General features: G+C 35.1%; 1 protein-coding gene across 1 annotated transcript in view; it reads left to right on the top strand.

The window, feature by feature from the left end:
• Window positions 1-23,248, top strand: part of IRAG2 (inositol 1,4,5-triphosphate receptor associated 2) — a 94,079-nt gene extending 70,831 nt beyond the window's left edge. The window contains 16 exon segments of the mRNA XM_087442668.1: window positions 841-887; window positions 995-1,059; window positions 1,214-1,321; window positions 3,507-3,577; window positions 6,473-6,530; window positions 7,999-8,062; window positions 8,148-8,175; window positions 8,446-8,586; window positions 13,371-13,505; window positions 16,516-16,663; window positions 17,541-17,584; window positions 19,198-19,260; window positions 19,378-19,427; window positions 19,730-19,831; window positions 21,734-21,841; window positions 22,729-23,248. Coding sequence (XP_087298794.1) covers window positions 841-887; window positions 995-1,059; window positions 1,214-1,321; window positions 3,507-3,577; window positions 6,473-6,530; window positions 7,999-8,062; window positions 8,148-8,175; window positions 8,446-8,586; window positions 13,371-13,505; window positions 16,516-16,663; window positions 17,541-17,584; window positions 19,198-19,260; window positions 19,378-19,427; window positions 19,730-19,831; window positions 21,734-21,841; window positions 22,729-22,972 — 1,476 coding nt within the window. The 3' untranslated portion in view covers window positions 22,973-23,248.
• The last annotated feature ends 42 nt before the right edge of the window (window positions 23,249-23,290 follow it).

Genomic DNA, 23,290 nt, shown 5'->3' with positions numbered 1-23,290 from the left:
ATTATGGAATACTTAAATGTCATTTTTGCATTGTTCTGTGCAAGTTTGTGATATGTCCAAATGATTTCAGTTTTAATTTATTAAATTTTAATTTATTTTTCTAAATAAACCAAATAATAATGAAAATATACTTATTAGAAAAGCTTATTATTAAAAAGGAGCCTATGTTCCCACAGTATTTTTTGAAAGAGAGTTAAGTGAATAAATAAACTCTAATGTCCTAAAGTTCCCCCCAAATTAGGAACTCCTGGTAGAGATTAAGAAGTTGAAACGAAACTTTTGAACACTTGCCCTGGCAGGCTGGGACCACAATTTTGTTAAGCTCTTTTTCAGCACCAAGTAATAAATGCTGGTGTAGATGTAATCTGTCAGATCTTTGAGAATTGGATTAAGTTTAAAATGTATGATTTGTCCAGCTAGAAAATTGAGAACCATTTTAAAATCACCAGATCAAAAGTTTTAAGTTGAGTAATATTTCCATAAATAGAAATGTTTTATGCCCACATAGAATGTTCTGTTTAAAGAAAACTTAAGTTCATGAAATAAACTCTACCCATCCTTTAAGTTTAGAATTTCTTTTGCCCAAGAATTTATCAGGTTTTCTTTAAATATCGGACATGTAAGTGTACTTAAAGTTGAATTTTTTTTTTTGCAAGTACAGCTTTGAGGAAGTATGTGTATCAATCTGCCCTATACCGCCCCATTCCCATATCCTCTCTAAAAGAGCAAAGTAAATATAGGTTCACTTAAAAGTGTATGAAAATATTTGTTTAAAACAACCTCTCTGGAATGGAAAATGTCAAATTGTTGAACTTGTTTCTTTTTTTTTTTTTCCTTAAGGAGAATGATGTTGAACACTCGTATTCTGAGAGCCCGCCACAGTCCAGGTTTGCTTGTTTGTTTGTGTGCTTGAATTTGGATGGATATTCAGTTCATTTTTAGAAGAATTCTTTGGATTTGACACTCCAAAATTTTTCTTCTACTCTTTTGACAGAGAATATTCCACACTACCGTCTCCTGGACATACTTCATCCACAGAGAGTACTGTAACTTCAAGTGGTGAGTGGACTTGAAAAAGACATAAAAATAGTTCTGGTATTATAACTATAAGCTTGATGTTCTGTGACCTGCTGAGGTGTGTGCAAATGAAAAGAGCACAGGCAAATAATCCTTTTGCATAGTATTCATGCTGTTAGTTTCTTCCTGTTGGTAGATTCTGGATCAGAAATTTTGAATATGGCTTCTGGTGACCTTGATCGTAAATAACTTTGTGAAAAAGAGGAGAATACCAGATCAGCTTCCTCTATGATAAAGATCAAGGGTAAGCTGTTGAAGAGGTCAAGTATAGTTCCCATTCTAAAACACTAAGCAAACCCATAAGCTAGTAGAGTAACTATCCTCAGTAGCTTAGTAATAACATTTTATGAAAGAATTTTAAAGACATAGTCTGGAGAAAAGAAGTCCAAGAGGTGATCACAGCCTCCATATATAATAATGTTACCAATTTTTTTCCAATTCTATAGGTAGAACAAAAAGTACAATATGTTTTAATAGGACTTAAATATTACTTGATGGCAAAGATTGATTGGACACAACTGGTCTCACCTGGGGCACAGGGGGGAATCGCCTGCTTAGGAAATTCTCAGAATCCTAATTAGAATCTATTAGACTAAAAGGATGGACAAGTTAGTGATGATCCACTCAGGAGGCAAAAGAATTCACTAGATGACATGTTAGATCCTTTTTCTTCTACTTGAGTATGAAGACAAAGTGGTTCTTCTCAACCTTTCCCAGTGAGACATCAATTCAGTTGACACTCCTGGGAAGCATAAGCTCCCATTCCCACCAAAAAAAAAACATAATCAAGGAAAATTTATTCTATTGTTTGAACTAGACACTAAATTTGAGAGAGAGATGCTAAATTAGAGGAGCTGTAAATTGTAGAAATGGAATCCATTCCTTAGGTTAACTGAAGGATATCTTTATACCTCTACCTCATACCGAATAAGAATTTTAATTAAAACTGCACCAAGATACCGTTTTTCACCTATCAGGTAGACAAAGATGTAAAAATTTGATTACACTCTGTTGGTAAGGTTGTGGGGAAAAAGAATTCTCATACGTTGCTGCAGGGAATGTAAATTATTGTAATTAATATGGAAGGGAATTTGCCAATATCTACCAAAATGTTAAATGTACATATCATGTGATAAAATAATTTGGTTTCTAGGAATTTATCCTATAGGTCTAAGTATACACATACCGTATGACCAATGTGGAAGTTTATTTACTGCAGCATTGTCTGTAATAACAAAATATTGGAAACAAGTAACTATCAGTAGAAGACTAGTTAATATATTTTGGCATATCTATGTAATGGAATACTAATATGCATCCATAAAACATATATAAGGAAACTTTTTTCTTGAAAGGACATCAAAGAACTATTGTTTCCTGAAAAAAAAAACCTGCAAAGTACAAAACATTATGTATTACATGTAAAAATTTGTGAAAAAAGGATAGGAAAAAGTTTTTAAGTATGCATAAAATATCTCTGGAAGGCTAGACAAAAATTAATAACATTGTCTATGGGAAGGGAAAGTGGTTTATGGCAGGTGTGGGTGGGAGAGAAAATATTCACTGTAAAATATTTTCTACTTTTTAATTTATGGATCATATGAGTCTATTATCTGTCTTAAAATTTAAATAAAAACTAAAATTTCCTTAGGGCAAAAAATTTTATATCTCTCAAGAAAGTGATTACCGTTTTGTTCTTATTTTGATATAAATTTAAAAATATAGTACATCCTTTAACTATTTTTTTTCTTAAAAAGAAACAAAATCTATATATAGCTACTGACCTCCGTGCCTGCACTGATCTAAATTCAGGACAATGGATCATGTGAAGAGGAAAATCATTATCAAGTACATTACAGTACAAATAAAATACACAAAAATAAAGGAATTTTTTTAAATAAAGAAATTACAAAAAGGAATGGCATAAATTAAAAGTGCGTCTTTTCTTCTTGGTTAGATGACATTTTAGAAAGATACCATGTTTTGAAAGGGTATCATACTTTGTTATCAGCCTTGCGTATGTAATTTTTAAAAACCTGTTTGTCAAGCTGTAAAAAAGCTACTGAGTTACTAATTGTTCATCCTGTCTTCACCCAGTTTCTATAATTATGCTGGTAATGTGTTTGATAAACAAAGCAGCAGCAGCCTTAAAAAAGATTTTAAAAACCCTATTATTTGTAGGCCGTTTATAGAGATGTTCATTTCTATTAAGAAGTCTTGTATGGCTAGCTTCCTTGGCAACCGTAGCTGCTCTAGTCCTGATTCTGAATCAGTGGACACGTTTAAAGTTTTGTAGTATGTAATTTGTCTCACATGTTAAGGCCTTTGCAATTTACTAGTCTGCCACTTTTTGCCACCCTCACTATTTCTTCCCCTTTTACTTGTTGCTGCTCCCCCAACTGTTTTAGTGTGTTTCCTTTTTCTCATAGGCAATAGTCCAGCTCCTGAGAATATTGCACTCCAAGGCTCTGCGAGTGAGGACAAAACCATGTTAAATCTGGTAAGGAAATATACACATGGTAACAATAAAAATAATGATAAGTTTCAATGGTAGAACCTTTAAGTTTGCAAAATACCCTTAAAAGTATTATTTTAAGATTTTTTAGTAAAAAATCATTTTAACCTTTCAAAATATTATGAGGTTAATAGAATTTAATTATACCAGTCTTTTATAGATGAAGAAGTTGAGGCCAAAGCATCCTTGTGACTTGTCCAAGGTCACACAATAGAGTCAGAGCTAGGACCTCCTGACTCCACATTGATTTTTTATTTATTCATTCATTAATTCGTTTATTTATTCACTCATTTACTAATCAAAAGTCTACTGGAAACAAGCTAAATATCTATCAATGGAGGACTCTTAACTACATGAATGCTTTAATAAGTAAGGTTAAATAAAACAGTGATATTTATGTTAAAGACATATTCTAATTAAGGGAAGAAACATACAATTACTCAGTAATTAGCGTGTGGTTAGTGATATGAAAAAACAAAAATACTTGGGGTGAGAGGCCAGAAAAGGTGTCATGGAGGAGGTACCTTGTAAGTGGTATTGAATGTTATAGAGGCATATGACAAACTGCTATAAAACATTATAAGGGTGACTATTTAAGTGTTTATAGAAAACAAGTTAAGTTCCCCTCCTTAAAGAGAAGGCTGATTGCCACTGGTATGAATTTATAATTACTGAAGAGTAACTTGTAGACTATGGATCCAATTCCATATTTCTTCAAGAGTCTTAAACAGTGTACTTATGTATTAGTCCCTCTCTGTATTGTGTATGTGGAGGTTTGTGTATGTGTGTGTGTATTATTGTTGTTTTCCCCTCAGTATATAAACATTGTTTTAGTTAGGCCTGTTTGGTTACAAGAAACAGAGACTCATACAAGCTAACTCAAGAGAAGGTTGTGGCATGGATACATTTAAGGCAATAAGGTAGATAAAAATTTTACAGTATTCTAGTCCAAAGGGAGTAGAATGATTGGATATGTGATTTTGTAGAGTAAACTATATATAGAGTGTAGTGTTGGCTAGCAAACGTGGCAAAAGTGGTTACCCCTTATAAAATATGGACAGAGGAAAATACAGGTCCTCATGGTAGAGTCTTCTAAGAAAAAAATTCTTATCATCTCAAAAAAAGATAGAAATAAAGAAATGTTTTAAAAATAATGGATTAGAAAATGTAGTAATTGAGGTGGGGGACTGGTTAGGATGCTATTGTAATAATTCGGGCAAGAGATGAAGATAGTATGAATTTAGTGAAGACAGAGGAAAGGAAGACCAATTTGAGAGATATTTAAGGGATAGTTCACAGTACACGGTGACTGATAATCAGGAGTGTGGGAAAAGGCAGATACCCAGGCTTATGGCTTAACCTACAGAATGAGTAGAATAACATGAGAATAGGGAGGGAGTAAGAAGAGTAGAATTTGTGGGGTGAAATAAGATTAGTTTGAGATAAGTCAAGTTTCAGGTTGATGTGAGACATCAATACTCAGTAAGGAGATTTCATATATGGCTATATACCCATATTTATACACTCATCTAAAAGTGGGACTTTTAGGAGCAGACACACATTTGTGAGTTATCAGCAAAGAAACGAGTATATGGATGAGATTTCCCAAGGACTGTGGCAGGCAGGAAGAGAGCACTGAGGATAATGGACTCTTGATGATTCCGTTGTCTAATAAGAGAAGGCAATGGCAGAGGGAACTGAGAAGGAGCTACTGTAGTGATGGGGGGACATCAGGAGAGGTGAACCAAGGGAAGAAAAATCTTCAAGAAGAAGAGGATTAGAGATCAATTTAGATGCTGCAGTGAGGTCAAGTAAGATAAAGATTGAAAATTATCCATTGGATTTGGCAGTAGGGAGATCACTGATAACTGGGGAGGGCAGTTTCCTTGAGTGTTGGGTACAGAGGCAGAGTAGTTCACTGATCACAAGTGGGAGATAAAAAACTGGAAATAGCAACCGTGGACAACTCTTCCCAGAAGAAGCTTGTCCATGAAGGGCAGCAGAGGAAGAAAATGCCATAGCTGCAAAAGGTCATGGGGTCAAGGGAGGATTCAAAAAATTTAAGAATATTTAAATTATTGATAAGAGCGATCCAATGCTTTACCTGTATTATTGTATTATTTGTTATATTTTATCAAAATCTTAGTTTCAATTGTCTAAAAATTACATGACATGGTATCCATGACGCTACCAAGGAAATGTGTCTTAGACTTATTTTTTATGGAAAATTTCTGAGAATGTTGAGTAATTATTATCCTAAAAATAATTTTATATGTATAGCTTTCCCATTAGATTTCCCCAGGCAGTACAGTCCAACCTTCTTGCTATGGTGATTCTTGTTGTATAGATACATTTGTGGAACAGTTGGTGAGTGACCTTAAAATATATTTCTATGGAGTAAAAGCCTAACATAACACAATCTGAGCAGCTATTTTTGCCATAATTTCCGCCAACAACCCATCTAGACAGCTGCATGTGTAGTCCTAGATCACCCCCACCTCTTCGTCCATCCAACCCCACCTCTCCATCAAGCCCCAACATTTTCCTTGTCTACAGAGACTTTCCATGCTTTTCAAGCCATGGTGTCTCTCTCCTCCCTTTGCAGAGCACTTTATATATATCTCATTTATTTGGCAATTAATCCTAATTGCTTTGTGATGACTTGTGTCACGGTTGCAGCTTTTTAGATATTTCTGTCTCTTATGCCTCAACTAGATTGGAAACCTCCTTGGAGCCAGTCCTGTTTTCTTCTTAACCCCTATTAATACTATAGAGTGTTTTTGACAGGATAGGGTTAGCAGAGGACAGGAAGTTGGGAAATGATTGGTTATGAAGGATTTGCACTCTATGTACAGCAATAAAATCTCTTTATGATTTTAGGAAGCCAAAGAGGAACCAGAAACAATGGATAAGCACAAAAAAGAATGTGCTGCAGGAGGTAAGGAATGTTCTCTCCCAATCCTCTCATGAACTTTTGTTCCCTACTATTATTTTTATGGGTGAAATTTGTCTGAGAAAAGATATGGCGTCTCCAGTTCTGCGTTTCTGGATAAAATCAGCCAATAGAACTGATTCTTGATTCGATTTGTGTCATTTTCAAAAAGCCACATTTGTGTTGCATTGACTTAACAAAGCCCCAGAGGACTTGTAATAACTAGTGCCCTATTGTGAACCAAGAACCACGCCAATGGTGGTAGTAAGTTCCCAGTTCCACTTTAAGATCTTTTTCATCATCCTGTCTAAAAGTAAATAAGCCAATATTTAAAGAATAAGTGCTGGTGTGCTTCCCTCCCCATTTCACCTCCATTAGGATGGAAGAGTAGATAGATTCAGGCTTTGGAGTCCCACAGACTCTATACTGGGTCTGTCTCTGACTAGTTGTGACTTTGGAAAGTCATTTAACCTTCAGTCTCAGTTTCCTCATCTGCAAAATGGAAACAATGAGTAAAAAGAAAAAAGTACCCTTTATGGAGAATATACTATATGCTAAGTACTAGGCTAAATTCTTTATGTGCATAGTTTTATTTAGTTCTCCCAGATGCCTGTGTGAGATGGGTAAACTGTGATTCAGTTTCCTAGCCTGTAGGTTGTAGATAACAACTACTTAACAGAGAAGGTTTGCCAAGAGGATTGAATAAATTCTGTATAAAGAACTTAGAAAATGCCTGGCAGAGAAATTCTCATAAAAGTTAGTTACTATAGAAAAATAATACCATCCTTATTTTGTAGATGGTTTGATGAAGTTGTGACTTGTCCCAGGTCATGTAGCTATAAGGGTCAAAACTAGGATTGAAACCAGGTTTTTTCCAACTCTGACTCTAATGCTCTTAATAACTAATATATGGTCCTCTTTGCAAAGTTGTCATGAAGAGTATCATTAATATGTGTAAAGAGCCTTGTTCTGGGACTGGCATAGAGTAAACCTGTGATAAATGGTTGATACCATGTTTATTGTTGCTGTTATTGTTACTAGTATTATTATTATTATTGTTACTACTTCTACTACAATCACTACTACTCCTGCTGCTACTGCTATTTAAGCCTTGATCTGAAGGAGGACCAGGGTACCAGAGGAAGGTATGCATTTAGCCATGGGATCAAGTCAAATAAACATTTAAATGCAAAGAGAACAAATTGGGCTGTCCCTTGACTCTGAGACATCTTCAGGTTTCAAAGACTATTCACATGCTCAAGTATGAGCCAATGGTTTTAATGTCATTGTGATCCCTATAGCATAGCACAGCATTATCTCATATTTAAGCAAATGCATTATTAGTGGGTTATCATCTCAGACATATTTCAATGAAGTGCTTTTGTTTCGTGGAGAGAGGACATAACATTTGATGGAATGTGCCTTTAGCTATTAAGCCTTTTTAACCAAAAAATATTTTATTGTCTTTTAATAGACACTGCTATTTCCTCTCTTCCTGTAACCAATGTGAAATCAGTTAACTTTAGACAAAGTGACAGGTAAGCTCTTCTTCACATAGCATGCTAACATTTTTTGCTTTTCTGTCGAGTTATGTTTGATTAAGTTCTTTGTCTTATCCTACAGCACTTCTGCTAATGAGAAGGAGGTGGAGGTGAGTTTAACGCGAATGTTTTTTCCTTTAATTTGAAAAAAACGAGTGTTTCAGCCTCACTTGCCTACGGTTGCTTCATGCTTTTGCACCGGCTGTCACACGTTTGGTGTCTGTTTGGCTTGGCAGTGACTAAGAGCAGGTAGCGCCCGTGCGTGCCAGCGTTATGTTCCTGGGAGGAGAAAGAAATGCCTCAATGTGATCTGGTATTAAACTGAAATTTTTGACTACATCCAGTTTTCTCCCCTCACCCTCACATTGTTTTGACAATAGGCTGAATTTCTCAGATTATCTTTGGGATTTAAGTGCGACTTGTTCACCTTGGAGAAAAGAGTGAGGCTTGAAGAAAGATCCCGTGACTTGGCTGAAGAAAACTTGAAGAAAGAAATCACTAACTGTTTAAAACTGTTAGAGGTGAGAATCATAACATTTGGGGACTACTCATTTGTTCATACTGTTAATAATGTTTTCAAAATTACATATGAGTTTACTTGTATGACCAAAACCAACACCAGGTACCAAGCCCTGCCTGACTCAAATGTGAATTAATAGGAAGTAAGAATTCAGGATCAGGCTAAGATAAAAGATTCACTAATAGGAGAGTATAAGCAATAAAAGAAATAAATGCTTTTTAAAGTAGTTGTATGACATTTGCCTTCTCTCTGGATTTTCAAATAGATTTCAGGCAGAAGAGTAATCATGCAGAAAACTGAGCAGTAGGAGATATTATCAATTTGAAGCTTCAAAGAAGAGACTCGAAAGTCTGTTTCCATTTAATTAACTGTAAAAAGAGAATAGGGACTGCTTTCAGTCTTGTCAGATGATGGGCAGGCCCTCTGTAGGGCACAGAGAAGTGTAACAATGCTATTGATTCTTCCATTTTGTGAAGTCACTATAAATATAGAGATGGATTGGAAAACTAAGAGGGCTAATTTTGGAAAAAGAAAATAAAAATTTAGAAACCATATTCTGTTATGTGTGTGTGTGTGTGGTAAAAAAACACATAACAAAATTTACCATATTAACCATTTTACGTGTACAGTTAAGTAGTGTTAAGTATATTCACATTATTGTGAAACAGATTTCCAGAACTTTTTCATCTTGCATAGTGAAACTCTATATTCATTAAACAACTCCTCTTTTCTTCTCTCAGCCTCTGGTAACCACCATTCTACTTTCTGTTTCTACAAATTTGACTACTTTAGATACCTCATATAAGTGGAATCATACAGTATTTGTCTTTTTGTAACTGGTTTATGTCACTTAGCCTAATCTCTTCAAAGTTCATCCATGTTGTAGCATGCGACAGGATTTCCTTCCTTTTTAAGGCTGAATAAAATATTCCATTGTATGTATGTACTACATTTTGTTTTTCCATTCATTTATCGATGGACATTTGAGTTGCTTCTACCTCTTGGCTGTGTGAGCATTGCTGCTATGCACATGGGTGTGCAAATATCTCTTTGAGATCCTGCTTTCATTCTTTTAGAAATATGCCCAGAAGTGGGATTGCTGGATCATATGGAGTTCTATTTTGGGTTTTTGAGGAACCATAATATTGTTTTTCATAGTGGTGGCACCGTTTTACAAGCCTACTAACAATGCACCACGGTTCCAATTTTTCCACATCCTGGCTAACATGTTATTTTCTGGTTTTTTTTTGATAGTAGCCATCCTAATGGGTGCAAGGTGTTATCTCACTGTGGTTTTTTTTTTTTTCGTGAGGAAGATCAGCCCTGTGCTAACATCTGCCAATCCTCCTCTTTTTTTTTTTTTTTTTTTTTTTTGCTGAGGAAGACTGGCCCTGGGCCAACATCCGTGCCCATCTTCCTACACTCTATATGGGACGCTGCCACAGCATGGCTTGCCAAGCAGTGCGTTGGTGCATGCCTGAGATCCGAACTGGCAAACCCTGGGCCACCGCAGCGGAGTGCGCACACTTAACCGCCTGCACCACCAGGCCAGCCCTGTCACTGTGGCTTTGATTGCATTTCTCTGATGGTTAGTATTGTTGAGCATCTTTTCATATGCTTGTTGGCCCTTTGTATATCATCTTTGGAAAAATGTCTATTCAAATCCTTTGCCAATTTTCAATAAGACATATGATTTGCGAATATTTTCTCCATTCCATAGGTTGCCTTTTCATTCTGTTGATTGTGTCCTTTGATGCACAAAAGTTTTTCAGTTTGATGTAGTGCTATTTGTCTATTTTTGCTTTTGTTGCTTATGCTGTTGGTGTCATATCCAAGAAATCATTGCCAAATTCAATGTCATGAAGATTTTCCCCTATGTTTTCTTCTGGAGCTATATATATATAGTCTTACATTTAGGTCTTTAATCCATTTTGAGTTGATTTTTGTATATGGTGTATCTAATTTTCCCACATCATTTATTGAAGAGATACTCCTTTCCCCTTTGTGTAGTCTTGGCACCGTTGTCAAAGATCATTTGATGGGGCCGGCCCAGTGGTGTAGCAGTTAAGTTCACTTGTTCTGCTTCGTTGGCCCAGGCTTCGCCAGTTCGGATCCTGGGCGCGGACCTACTCACTGCTCATCAAGCCATGCTGAGGCAGTGTCCCAATAGAAGAGCTACAACTCTACATCTATGATACACAACTCTGTACTGGGGCTTTGGGGAGAAAAAAAGAAAAGAAAAGAAGATTGGCAACAGATGTTAGCTCAGGGCCAATCTTCCTCACCAAAAAAATAAATAAATAAAAGATCATTTGACCATATATGAATAGGTTTATTTCTGGGCACTCTATTCTGTTTCATTGGTCTATATGTCTGTCTTCAGGCCAGTACCATACTGTTTTGATTACTGTAGCTTTGTAATATGTTTTGAAACAGAACGTGTGAGTCCTCCAATTTTGTTCTTCTTTTTCAAAAATTGTTTTGGCTATTAGAGTCTTTTGAGATTCCAAATGAATTTTAGGTTGAATTTTTCCATTTATGCAAAAAAATGCCATTGGGATTTTGATAGGGATTGCATCTAATCTGTAGATTAATTTGGGCAGTATGGGCAGCATAACAAAATTGTCTTCCCATCCATGAATGCAGGGTATCTTTCTCTTTATTTGTGCCTTCTTTAATTTCTTTTAGCAGTGTTTTGTAGTTCAGTGTACAAGTCTTTCACCTCCTTGATTAGGTTTATTGCTAGGTATTTTATTCTTTTCGATGCTATTGTAAATGGAGTTGTCTTATTTCCTTTTTGGATTGCTCATTGTTAGTGTATAGAAATGCAATTGATTTTTGTGTGTTGATTTTGTATCCTGCAACCCTGGTTCATTTATTAGTTCTAACAGGTTTTTTGGTGTGGAATCTTTAGGGTTTTCCTATATATAAGATCATGTCATCTGTGAACAGAGATAATTTTACCCCTTCCTTTCCAATGTGGATTTTTTATTTCTTTTTCTTGCCTAATTGCTCTGGCTAGGACTTCCAGTACTAAGTTGCATAGTAGTGGCAAGACTGGGCATCCTTGCCTTGTTCCTGATCTTAGAGGAAAAACTTTTAGTTTTTCACCATTGGGTATGATGTTAGCTGTGGGATTTTCATATGTGGCCTTTATTATGTTAAAGTAGCTTCCTTCTATTTCTAGTTTTTTGAATATTTTATCATAAAATGGTGTTGAATCTTGTCAAATGCTGTTCTGCATCAATTTAGATGATCGTGTAGTTTTTTGCCCTTTAATCTGTTAATGTGGTATATTGCACTGATTGATTTTCATATGTTGAACCATCCTTGCATTCCAGAAATGAATCTCAACTTGGTCATGGTGTATATTCCTTTTAATGTGCTGTTGAATTCAGTGTGCTAGTATTTTGCTGAGGATTTTTGGATCTATTTGTATAAGGGATATTGGTCTGTAGTTTTCTTGTAATGTCTTTGTCTGGCTTTGGTATCAGGGTAATGCTGGCCTCAAAGAATGAGCTTGGAAGTGTTCCTTCCTCTTCAATTTTTTGGAAGAGTTTCAAGAGGATTGGTGTTAATTCTTCTTTAGATGTTTGGTAGAATTCTCCAGTGAAGCCCTTTGGTACTGGTCTTTTCTTTGTTGGGAGATTTTTGACAATTGCTTCAATCTCCTTACTAGTTATTGGTCTGTTGAAATTTTCTATTTCTTCATGATTCAGTCTTGGTAAACCATAGTCTATTTGGCTAACAACTAACATCTGCTCTTCCCTTCCCAACTGAAGCTGGGTATTTAAACTATAGTAGGAAACTGTGTGTCTGACAATGACCATTCTTGTTGGTTAGCAACTTTCCAGCTGCAACTTATGCATATCTGTGTGTTTCAGAAGTGGCTGCTATTCATTGAGCACCTACTGTGTGACAAGCAAATGGCATCAATTACCTCTCATGTCACAATATTCCTGGAAAGGAGATGTAATTGTCTCCATCTGACAGATGAGGAAACAGCAAATCAGAAAGGTTAACATTAGGATGCAATTTATAGTCAATGGTGCTTTACAGTTTTATTGGCAGAACTTTTCCTTTCCTAATGATATACAAAATTTCTGGTGTTTTAAATTTGGGCAAGTCTTAGATATCTGCTCATGATCACACAGCTAATGAGCATCAGCTTGTCTGCTTCCAAATCTGCTGTTCTCTTAATTCTGTCTCCACCCTAGCGAGAGGATCCTCCATCAGGAAGGCCATCATCTTGGATTAAGGGCACAGGTTTGAGAGCAATATTCATAAGGCTATGAAGGCATACCCACGTAATCAGTCCAATCACATTTTGTCATCAATGGAAGAGCAAGTATAGCAGTCAGAGCTATATCTAATTCTAGTATATTGTCACTACTTTTCTTAAAAGTTCAAACTATACTCCTCATATAATACCTTCAACTCATTTGTAAGCATAATTTCTTGACCATTACCAATTAATTATATCCCATCCTATTAATCGTAGAAGAAAGATATAAATACATGTGAAGGAGTGACAAATTTGGGAAGTAAAGAAAGGATCAAGAATAGATATAAAAAAGTTGGTGAGCACTTGCATAGGTCTACTTGATAGCCAACAAAGGTGTTAATATTTCAGTGTAATTCATTATTGGTTTTTGCTGCTGCTTTTCGTCCTCCACCAAGATAACTGAGATTTGGCTTTCCTCTGCCTTTACAATGTAGTCAGTGTTGGAATCACTTGCTGAATACTTGGGTTGGATACTTTTTAATACTTTGCTTTCTGTGCAGTCTTTAACACCTCTTTGTGAAGATGACAACCAGGCCCAGGAAATCATTAAGAAGCTGGAGAAGACTATAACATTCCTTAGCCAGTGCACGGCACGAGTGGCCAGTAGGGCTGAGATGCTGGGGGCCATTAATCAGGTAATCAGTCTCCTTTTCTCTAGTTACAATGAAGTTACTAAAAGGATTTATTTTCCCTGAAATTATGGATTATATTTCTAGGAAGAAGTTTTAAAAAACACTTCTTTATTGTACAAGACATACGTGTTCAATATAGAAAAAAATGGAAAATGGAATATGCGAATAAACATATTGGGGCCGGCCTGGTGGCATAGTGGTTAAAGTTCACATGCTCCGTTTCAGCGGCCTGGGGTTCGCCGGTTCGGATCCTGGGTGCACCTGTGCACCACTCGTCAAGCCATGCTGAGGCAGCATCCCAAATAGAGGAACTAGAAGGATGTACAACTCTGACATACAGCTATCTCCTGGGGCTTTGGGGAGAAAAATGGAGGAAGATTGGCAACAGATGTTAGCTCAGGGCGAATCTTCCTCAAAAAAAAAAAAAGATGTTAAAAAAATGTAAAGAAAAATCTCTCATAATAGCATTAGCCAGTGACTATCATTATAAAAACTTTGTGATATATTTTTCTAGACACTCCCTTCATACAATGTTATAATCTGCTTCTTTTTAATTCAACATATACCATAGATAACTTCCCATGTGATATAAATATATACCTCTATACATCATTTTACGTATTCTGTTGGCTGCATAGATCATAAATTATTTAACCAATGCCCCATATTTGATCATTTCAGAATGTTCTTGATATTTTGCTATTGTATATGCATCTTTGCACACTTAGTCATAGAGAAGTAAAATTTGAAAATTTCTTTGTGGGCAAATATGGGGAGACTTTAAGTTTTTCAATCTATACCTCAACAAACTTATTAAAATATATTTTTCTAAGAAAGAGACATTTAATTGTGGTAGTTTTAGTTTGATCATTTGTTATACATTTTTAATATCCTAGTTTCTTTTTAACCCCTCCCTAGAGAATAAGATTCTTTGTTTTATTTTTATTAAAGTTATATATGCACATTGCTTAATCATTAGGGAAATGCAAATCAAAATCATAATGACATACCACTTCACATCCACTAGGATAGCTATAATAAAAAAACAGGAAGGAAGGATGAAACAAAATAACTAGTGTTGATAATACAACATTATTATTGTATTATTAATATATTATTATGTTATTTAGCCATTAAAAGAAATGAAGTGCTGATACATGCTACAATGTAGATGAAGCTAGAAAACATTATGCTAAGTATAGATGCTAGACACAAAGATCACATATTGTATGATTTCGTTTATATGTGATATTTTATCTAGAATGGCCTGGTGGTTCTTTAGGTTCACCACCTCTCTTAAATGAAGATTCCATTCACTTCTCTCTCGAGTTGAATTCCATGCCTCCTCCCCTGCTGGTTTCTTTTTCATTTTGGTGGAACATCTCACCCAGTAACTTTCTGAGAAAAAAGAATGGCTAGGAGGTAAACTTTTTGAGATGTTACATAACTGAAAATGTCTTTATTCTTATACTTAATTGATAGTCTAGCTGGGTGAAGGATTCTTGGTTCGAGATCATTTCCTTTAGAATTTTTCTTGCGTTGCTTCATTTTCTTCTTAGCCTCTGGTATTGCTGTCAAAGTTTGATGCCATTCTAACTGTTGGGCTTTTGCTTATAACCTCTTTTTAGTTTCTAGAAGTTTTTAGGATATTCTCTTATCCCTACTGTCCTCCCTTGGCATGGATTTATTTTCATCCACCGTTTGAAGCCCTAAATGGACATAAGCTGGGAAGTTATGTTCCTGAGTTCTGGAATATTTTTTTAATTGTTTTCTGTGTTTTGTTGAAGTTTTCTCCATTTTCTGTACTTTCTTGAGTTCCTGTTCTTTGGATGTTGGCTCTCCTGAACTCGTTCTTTCTCATCTCTTTTCTACTTTTCAGACTTTTTGCTCTAGTTTCAGGGAGATTTCCTCAACCTTATCTTGAAACTCTTCTATTGAGTTATGTATTTTTTTCATATTTTTAATTTCCAGACCTTTTTTTAATTCTCAGAATAGTGCTTTTTAATACTATCTTGTTCTTATTTCATGGATGAAATACTTATTCTTAACTCTCTGAAGATATTGATAGTTTCCTCGAAATTCCTGTTTTTCTACAGATTATTTTCTCCAGCTGGCTTTTTTCTGTGTTTTGATTTTCTTATTTTGTGCTAGAGGCTTTCCTCTGACTAGTGATGACTCACTATACAGCAGATTGGGAGCTCTGTGTAGGTTGGGTGGGGAAGGTTCTTGTTGGCTCTGAGCTTCACACAGCTAGGATGTTTCACTGGAATATTCTTAATGTCGGTAGTTTTAGGACTTTCATCTTGCCATGTTAGATTCCTCAGAGAACAATCTTCCAGCTGCCTGCCTTGCGAGTATAAGCCTGGCTGCCAGTGTTTGGGAGTTGGAAGGAGGAATAAGGCTAGGTATCTCGATATTTGTACAGACTTTTGCTTAAATCTGTTCTTTACTATATGATCCACTCATCGTCAACTATCTGTCACTGCCCGGTCCACAGGCCTTCTGTTTAACTTTCTCTAGGTATTTAACCTGTGTAGTCTTTCACCACAGTGATGGAGGGGAAGTTGCTCAGCTGGCCTGAGTAAGGGAGGGGATCTGTGGGTCTAATTGCTTTTTACACAGATTTTCAACCATTTCTTCTGTTCACATATCCATCTTCAAGCTTAATTCCAGGGGCACCACTAATCTTGAGCTTTTGGGGCTTCCTGTGGTGCAACCAGGTTGCCTCTAGGCTTTTTCTCACTGCTGTTTTTAGGGTTCAGCTTTTTCAGGTCTTCATCACTTACCACTAGTCCTTCTACTAGTAGGCTTTTGAAATTTTGTTGCTGTTATATCCTCTTCTATTCTATTTGCCCTTGTGTACCCATGCTTTTTTTAAAAAAATACCTTTGTTGTCATTTTAGCGGGATTTAGGGATAGAGTGAAGATAAATGCATATATCTAATCACCATCTTTTTATTGGGTATCAAGAATAGTATTTTCAATGTAAACATGTTCTTTTTTTTCCCTCTAGGAAAGCCGGGTTAGTAAAGCAGTTGAAGTGATGATTCAGCACGTAGAAAACCTGAAGAGAATGTATGCCAAAGAGCATGCTGAATTAGAAGAACTGAAACAGGTTCTTTTGCAAAATGAAAGGTCTTTTAACCCTCTTGAAGATGAAGGTAATAAAAATTTAAGATAATAGTATCAGTTATGTTTTTCTAACATTCTCCTCTTTCCTTCTCTCTCACTAATGTTTTTAGTGTAAAGACCCTTAGGTTAAGGTTATATGAGAAGAATAAGTCATTCCTATTATTTACATAGTCCAAAGTAAGATGTCAGTTAGAAAACAGGTTGGGAGACAAGATGAATTCTTTGGCAATGACACCAAAAATTCATTAAATTAATTTAGATTGCTAAGATGAGAGAATATCTTTAATCTAACCCATTGAGTTGAACCTAGTATTCTCCTACTTAGCATATGTTAGAATTGGCTCTTTCTGCACACATAAAGCAAGGCACAATAACTAAAATGAGCCACTCGCATCAACAGTGGTTTTGTATTCCTCGAAGGAATGACTGGCATAGTAAGCTGACTGATGGATTGGAAAATAGGGAGACATCTGAGACCATGGAAAATAACATAAAGTTTATATAAATCCTATAATAGTTTTATTTTAAATAGATAGTATAAACTTTTCTGAGAAGAATTCTTATTTTAATGATGTGTTCCCTCTTCTAGAAAAGTAACCATATTTGATAATCTTCTGATCTGCAATTTTGGCTTCATTTATTCAGCAGACATTCATTTAGTGCCTTCTATGTGCTAGGCAGGCACTGTGGACATCTGCAGTGACAGGACTGTATGCCATTGGTTAAGATGGTAATTGTTATGAATCACCAAATAAATGATAACCAGATATTTATACTGCTCAGTAATCTTGAGGGTCTTAAATAAATCTTTTTCTGACCATTGCTTTTCTTTGTAAAGAACAAGACCATTGTGTTAAATTGCCTATGTATTTCCTAAAATGTTGTAAGTGTGTTTTTTCCTTTCAGATGACTGCCAAATTAAAAAACGTTCAGCTTCTCTAAACTCCAAGGTAATTGCTGATTCACTTAACAAATGTCTATCAAAAGTTATTGGTGAGATGGTTTTAAAATAGTATTTGAAACACAGTTTTAAATGTAAATTGTAAAACAATGGTGATTTTAATTCATACATATGTATGTGTATTTATGTTTATATATGTATGCTTTTCTATTTCTTGCTATATTTGTATATCAATTAAGTTTGCCTGGCAGCGAGAGGAAAGCCAGTCTAATGATAGTTTCTCTCTCATGTAAAACCAAAGTTGGAAATAAGCAGTCCAACAATGGCAGAGCAGCTTCATAAAATCCATAGGGCCCAGTCTCCCCACTTCTTGCTGCATCATCACCCTTTGCTTCCACCTTATGGTCTAAGATGGCTTCATCAGTTCTGGAAATCAAGTCTTGGTCATTACATTGCATCACGTTCCAAGAAAAAAGAATAAGCAAAAACAGGTGTTCCCTCTTCCTCTCGAGACAATTCCTGGAAATCCCAGATACCATTTTCCTTTTCATTCATGTAAGGCTTTATTTATTCATTTATTCACTTTACATTCGTGGGAGGTTTTTCATTTATTCTGGAAGCTTTATGCCTAACTAGAAATCAAGAAGTTTGTTACTAAATAAAAAGGAGAGAATGGGATATTGAAAGTTAACCAGCAGTTTTTGCCAGTTTGAAAATCAGGATTTCACAGAATTTTTTCACAGAATTTTTGAGCGAGTGACTTAAAAATCATTCCATCCAAATCTGTCTTTTTCACAGATGAGGGAAATCACTTTCACAGAAGTTAAGTGATTAGTTATGATCATGTAGTGGAAGAACCATAATTAGAACCTAGGTTTCTTGGACTGCAATTTGATATTCTTGATGCTCAACTAAGTTGTGAAATTAAATTAGGGATGGTGGTTTAAGAAAAGGATTCACGTAAAACTTCTTTAGTTTATTTCCTGCATTTAACATATTTTTATTTCCTGAAGTTGTTCTTATTTAAAATTTAAGAACCACATAATACTATACTACATTTTGCTGTGAAAATCTCAAGGCTAACATATAAACACATCCATTCATTAAAATATCATGCTCATCCTTAAATGTGTTGAATGGAAAAAATGAAACCATGAAAAAAATAGCTCTAAAATAGGTGCATATCTATCTCCTCTTGAGTTGGGGAAAATCTTTCTAAGAATAAAAGAAATGGTAGCAAAAGAGAGGAAGAGATGAATAGATTTGGCTGCAATAACAATGAAAAAATTTTCTGCCAGAAATATTAACAAAATTACTATGGGCAAAGATCATAAATAGGTGGTTCTCAGAACAGATCTATACATGGTTATTCAACATAGAAAAACAGTGTTCATTGTTACTAGAAACCTAAACAAGAAATCTTATATTCCTTATTTGATTGGTAAAAATTATACTCATCCAATGTTAGGGAAGGTGGAACAGAAATTGGTAGAATATTTCTGGAAGGCAATTTGGCCATAACAAAATCCTTTAAAATATGTCTACTGTTTAACTCAGCAGTGGTCAGCTGCATGGATGTATATGCACAAGAATATTCATCTGTTGCATACAAGAATAAAATACTGAGAATTTTCTAAATGTACATTTTCCTCCTTCGGGTAGCCATCTTCTCTTCGAAGAGTGACCATTGCCTCTCTGCCCAGAAATATTGGAAATGCAGGAATGGTGAGTAAATTCCTATGTGTTCTTAGTCAAAAGCAAATTCATTTTCATGTGACAAAAATATAAAATTACTTCACTAAATTCATATTTTATTATTTCTTTAACATCTGAACTTTAAAGATGGCTGGGATAGAAAATAATGACCGATTCAGTAGGAGGTCAAGCAGTTGGTAAGTGTAATTTTATGGTTATTCTCTTGGAACCTTTTATTTTATAATTGGGCTAAAGTAAATGTTTGAAATAAGTGATATTGTAACATTTGATTTGTACTGCATATATGCAGAATATATGCAGAATAATTATAAAAATTGGCATATGATCATGAAATTGGTTTATTATGAAGTATTATGTGAATATGCCAAGGAAAAAAATAGAACATAAAATTTTGTATTGACTTAGGTAGTGGGAAATAAATTGATAACGGCTACAGATATGTTTGATTTGACAAGTGGCTATAATCATCTTCATTTAGGCGTATTTTGGGGTCAAAGCAGAGTGAACACCGTCCCTCATTACATCGATTTATTAGCACCTATTCCTGGGCAGATGCTGAAGAAGAAAAATGTGAACTAAAGTAGGTGAAGCTTGGGGTGTTTATTAACCTGACGTGAGCTGGGGCATAAAAATGGGGATCACTTTTATTCTATGGTGATGAGATTAATGCTGCATCATCAAAAAGATAATTCATTGTTTAAGACTTTTATAAACTATAAAGCATTATGTAAATGTTATTTGTGAATGCATTCACTCTTGTAGCACTCAGAACTGCAAGGTTTGAGGTCTTAAGTTAGAAAAGACCCTGAAATTTGCCAGATTTGTGAAGATTTTGTTTTCCTGTATAGGTATCTAGTCATTGGGGGAAAGGTCGATAAGAGCCACAGAAGTAAAATGTCTATCTACTTAGATTTAAAAAAAAAAATGAATTATGTATAACATATGTATATATAACATATAGACACATATGTAATATATGTGCACTATAGATACATCTGTCTTCCCTTTATGTAAATGAATAGTGGAAACATAAAACTCTATAGTGCTATCTCTATATCTAGCAAGTTAACCAAATAAAATATACTTCTCTAGTGAAAGGCAGAGCGCAAGAAGGAGGGACATGAAGCAACGCTGCCTCTAAGTCCTTGGGTGACCTTGGACAAACCACTTAACCTTATTTGGTCTCAGTTTCCTCATCTGTGGAGAACTTAATGAAATTATTTTATGTTCATTTTATACATGTTCATTGCATGCCTACTATGTGATAGACACTACACTCAATCTTAAAGGAAATAAAGATGAGTATGACATAGTGCCTACCCTCAAAGCCTTTTTTTTTTTTTTTTTAATAATCCTGGGAGCCTATTGCATGTGTTAAACTCTTTTCATATTTAGAGTTAACACAATGGATATTTTCTGATCTGGGTTAAAAAAAATCAAGAGTTTCCTTCAAAGGATTACAATCCTTTTTGTTGCTTTTTGTTAGTGTGGTATGATTTCTACTGAGAAGTCTTTGCAAACGAAAGATGGAAATCTCGGGAATCTTATAAGAATTCTGGCTTTTGGGCTTTGTTTCCTTTAAAAACTAAAATAAAATCTACCACATACATTCCCTATAGATGTTTGACTGGAAAAAAATAACAACAACTTTGAGACACGGGTCCCTTTGGCAATTCTGAGGGCATTATGAGCTTGGGATTTCAAATTCAAATCCAACTAGGAACTCATCACTGAATGTGATAATGAAACCATTAAGTTTTGTTCAGGTAAAGGAACCCCTCTTTAGATAATATGATTTTATTTACAGTATAGTCAATCCAGTTGCTATTTCCGAGCTCATTGAATACTAGTTTATTTTAACTAGCTTTACACTGAACATGTTTTCATAAACACTTTTAAAATTAAGATTTTTAGAGAAGCAATGACACTTTGATGTCACTCCAATTTAGTGTTGATCAAAAAACCTACAGAGGAGAGAGTAAAATCAACTGTTAATAGAGGATATTAAGAAGAATCCTATTGATAGAAGAATACTTAATGAGAAAAAATTTTACTATATGTTGAATAAAAAAATACACAGAGAAAAAAATATGGCATCCACATTCATTTTTTAAAGTGTGGTTATACTCACACACAAATATATGTAGAGAAAGAAATCACAGTAATAACATTGGTTAATTACGACTGGTGAGAATTGACTAACTTTTACATGTTCTTTGGCTAGTATCCCAACTTTCTACAGCAAACATTTATTCTTTTCTTAGTATAGAAATTTACTTTTTAAAATCAAATTCCTATAAATGGCTAAAAATACAAATTTGGTGATTTGACTTTTAGAATTAGATATTTATCAAATCTCTCTAAAGCAAAACAAATATTTGTGAGCCTCATTAGTACTACAGTAAAATTTAGCAATATTTTATAAATAATTAAAGCATATTATCCATAGTTTAAAATATTTAAAAACAATACTTATTTACAGAACTAAAGATGACTCAGAAACACCTGGAGAAGAAATAGTAGAAAGGACAAGAAAGCCAAGTCTTTCTGAAAAGAGAAATAATCCACCAAAGTGGGATGTCTCTTCAGTGTAAGTTGCCTACTTGCTAAATGATACCCTTTTGGTGGAATGGGGAGAGGTGAGGCAGGATTAACGGTATTAATCTTAATCAAATGACTTTACCAGAAGACTTGTCAAATTCTTAAATTTAAGATGAATAACAAACTTCACATGGTCTACAGGAGTTATCCCTGAACCTGAGTTACAAGATGCAGGAATGCTGACAGTGTTAGGAACCTGGCCCTGGAGCCAGATGGCCTAGGCTCGACTTCCAGCTCTCTAACCAGCTGTGTGACCTGGGCAAGTTCATCCGTTTTTGAGCACCAATTTCTTCATCTATAAAATAGGGATGCTGAGAGTACCTATGTCATTGTTTTGTGGTCATGATTAAATGAATTAGCACATGTAAAATGTGTTAGACACTGTACCATTTTCAAAGACTTACATGATGCTGCAGTAAGCTTTTTTAAAAGAAATAGAGTTTAAATTTCAGTACAGCAAAAGTCCAGGGTATGGTAAGAAATAAGTGACATATTTATATATACATACATATGCACGTACTTATATATCCTGTTCTACCCAACAATTTTTTGTTTCCACCGTAGGAATATAAGTTGCCTTACCTGATTGAAAGAATGAGATAAACACTCAAATGTACTTGTTAGCAGTTAAATAATGCCTAAATCATATAATTTTCTGATTCTTCCCATAGCACATCATTTCTTAACTCTAAAAATTTTAAGGGGGGCAGATGGTGGCCAAAACCAAGATGATAGATCACATTATGTAGCTTATTGCACAGCAGGGTTGATGGTATGCAGGGCAGATGGATGACTTGATTGGTATTGTTGGCAAAAGGAGTATTTCTAATAACATTATTGTGATTACCAAATTCTGAATTTGTATTTTCCTTGCAGTTATGACACAATAGCTTCCTGGACAACAAATCTCAAGACTTCCATCAGAAAGGCTAATAAGACACTCTGGCTTTCTGTTGCATTCTTTGTACTGTTTGCAGCTTTGATGAGCTTCCTCACAGGTCTGTTTTTCCAAAAGTCGGTGGATGCCGCTCCCACACAGGATGGGGACTCCTGGATGTCTCTAGAACATATCTTGTGGCCATTTGCCAGACTCCAACACAATGGGCCACCACCAGTGTGACTGCAGCACATCCTAATGTGTGTATCTTGCCTTTTAAAGTTTCAGTATCTGAACTTTGTAAATTAGTAACTTTTAGCTGGAAAATTATAGCATGGAACCAGAGGTTCTCAGGATGACTGTAAGATATTTTACATTCCTTCTTTTTGTGATTATCTCCCCAACTAAAATACAATGGGGAAGAAGCCTGCCTGTGATCTTTTAATGAGCTTTTTAAGGAGAAGATATTATATATTGTTTGTTAAAATTTATTGAAATAAAGAACCATTCAAATCTTCATACAGTGGAAGTTGAAAGTCTCAGTAGGCCAATATTCGTGGG

This window comes from Ceratotherium simum, chromosome 17 (genome assembly GCF_057802395.1).
Source record: "Ceratotherium simum simum isolate JZ-2026a chromosome 17, ASM5780239v1, whole genome shotgun sequence".
Lineage (NCBI taxonomy): Eukaryota > Metazoa > Chordata > Mammalia > Perissodactyla > Rhinocerotidae > Ceratotherium > Ceratotherium simum.
Note: the sequence above shows the minus strand (reverse complement) of the source record. Positions and strands in the feature narration are given on the sequence as shown.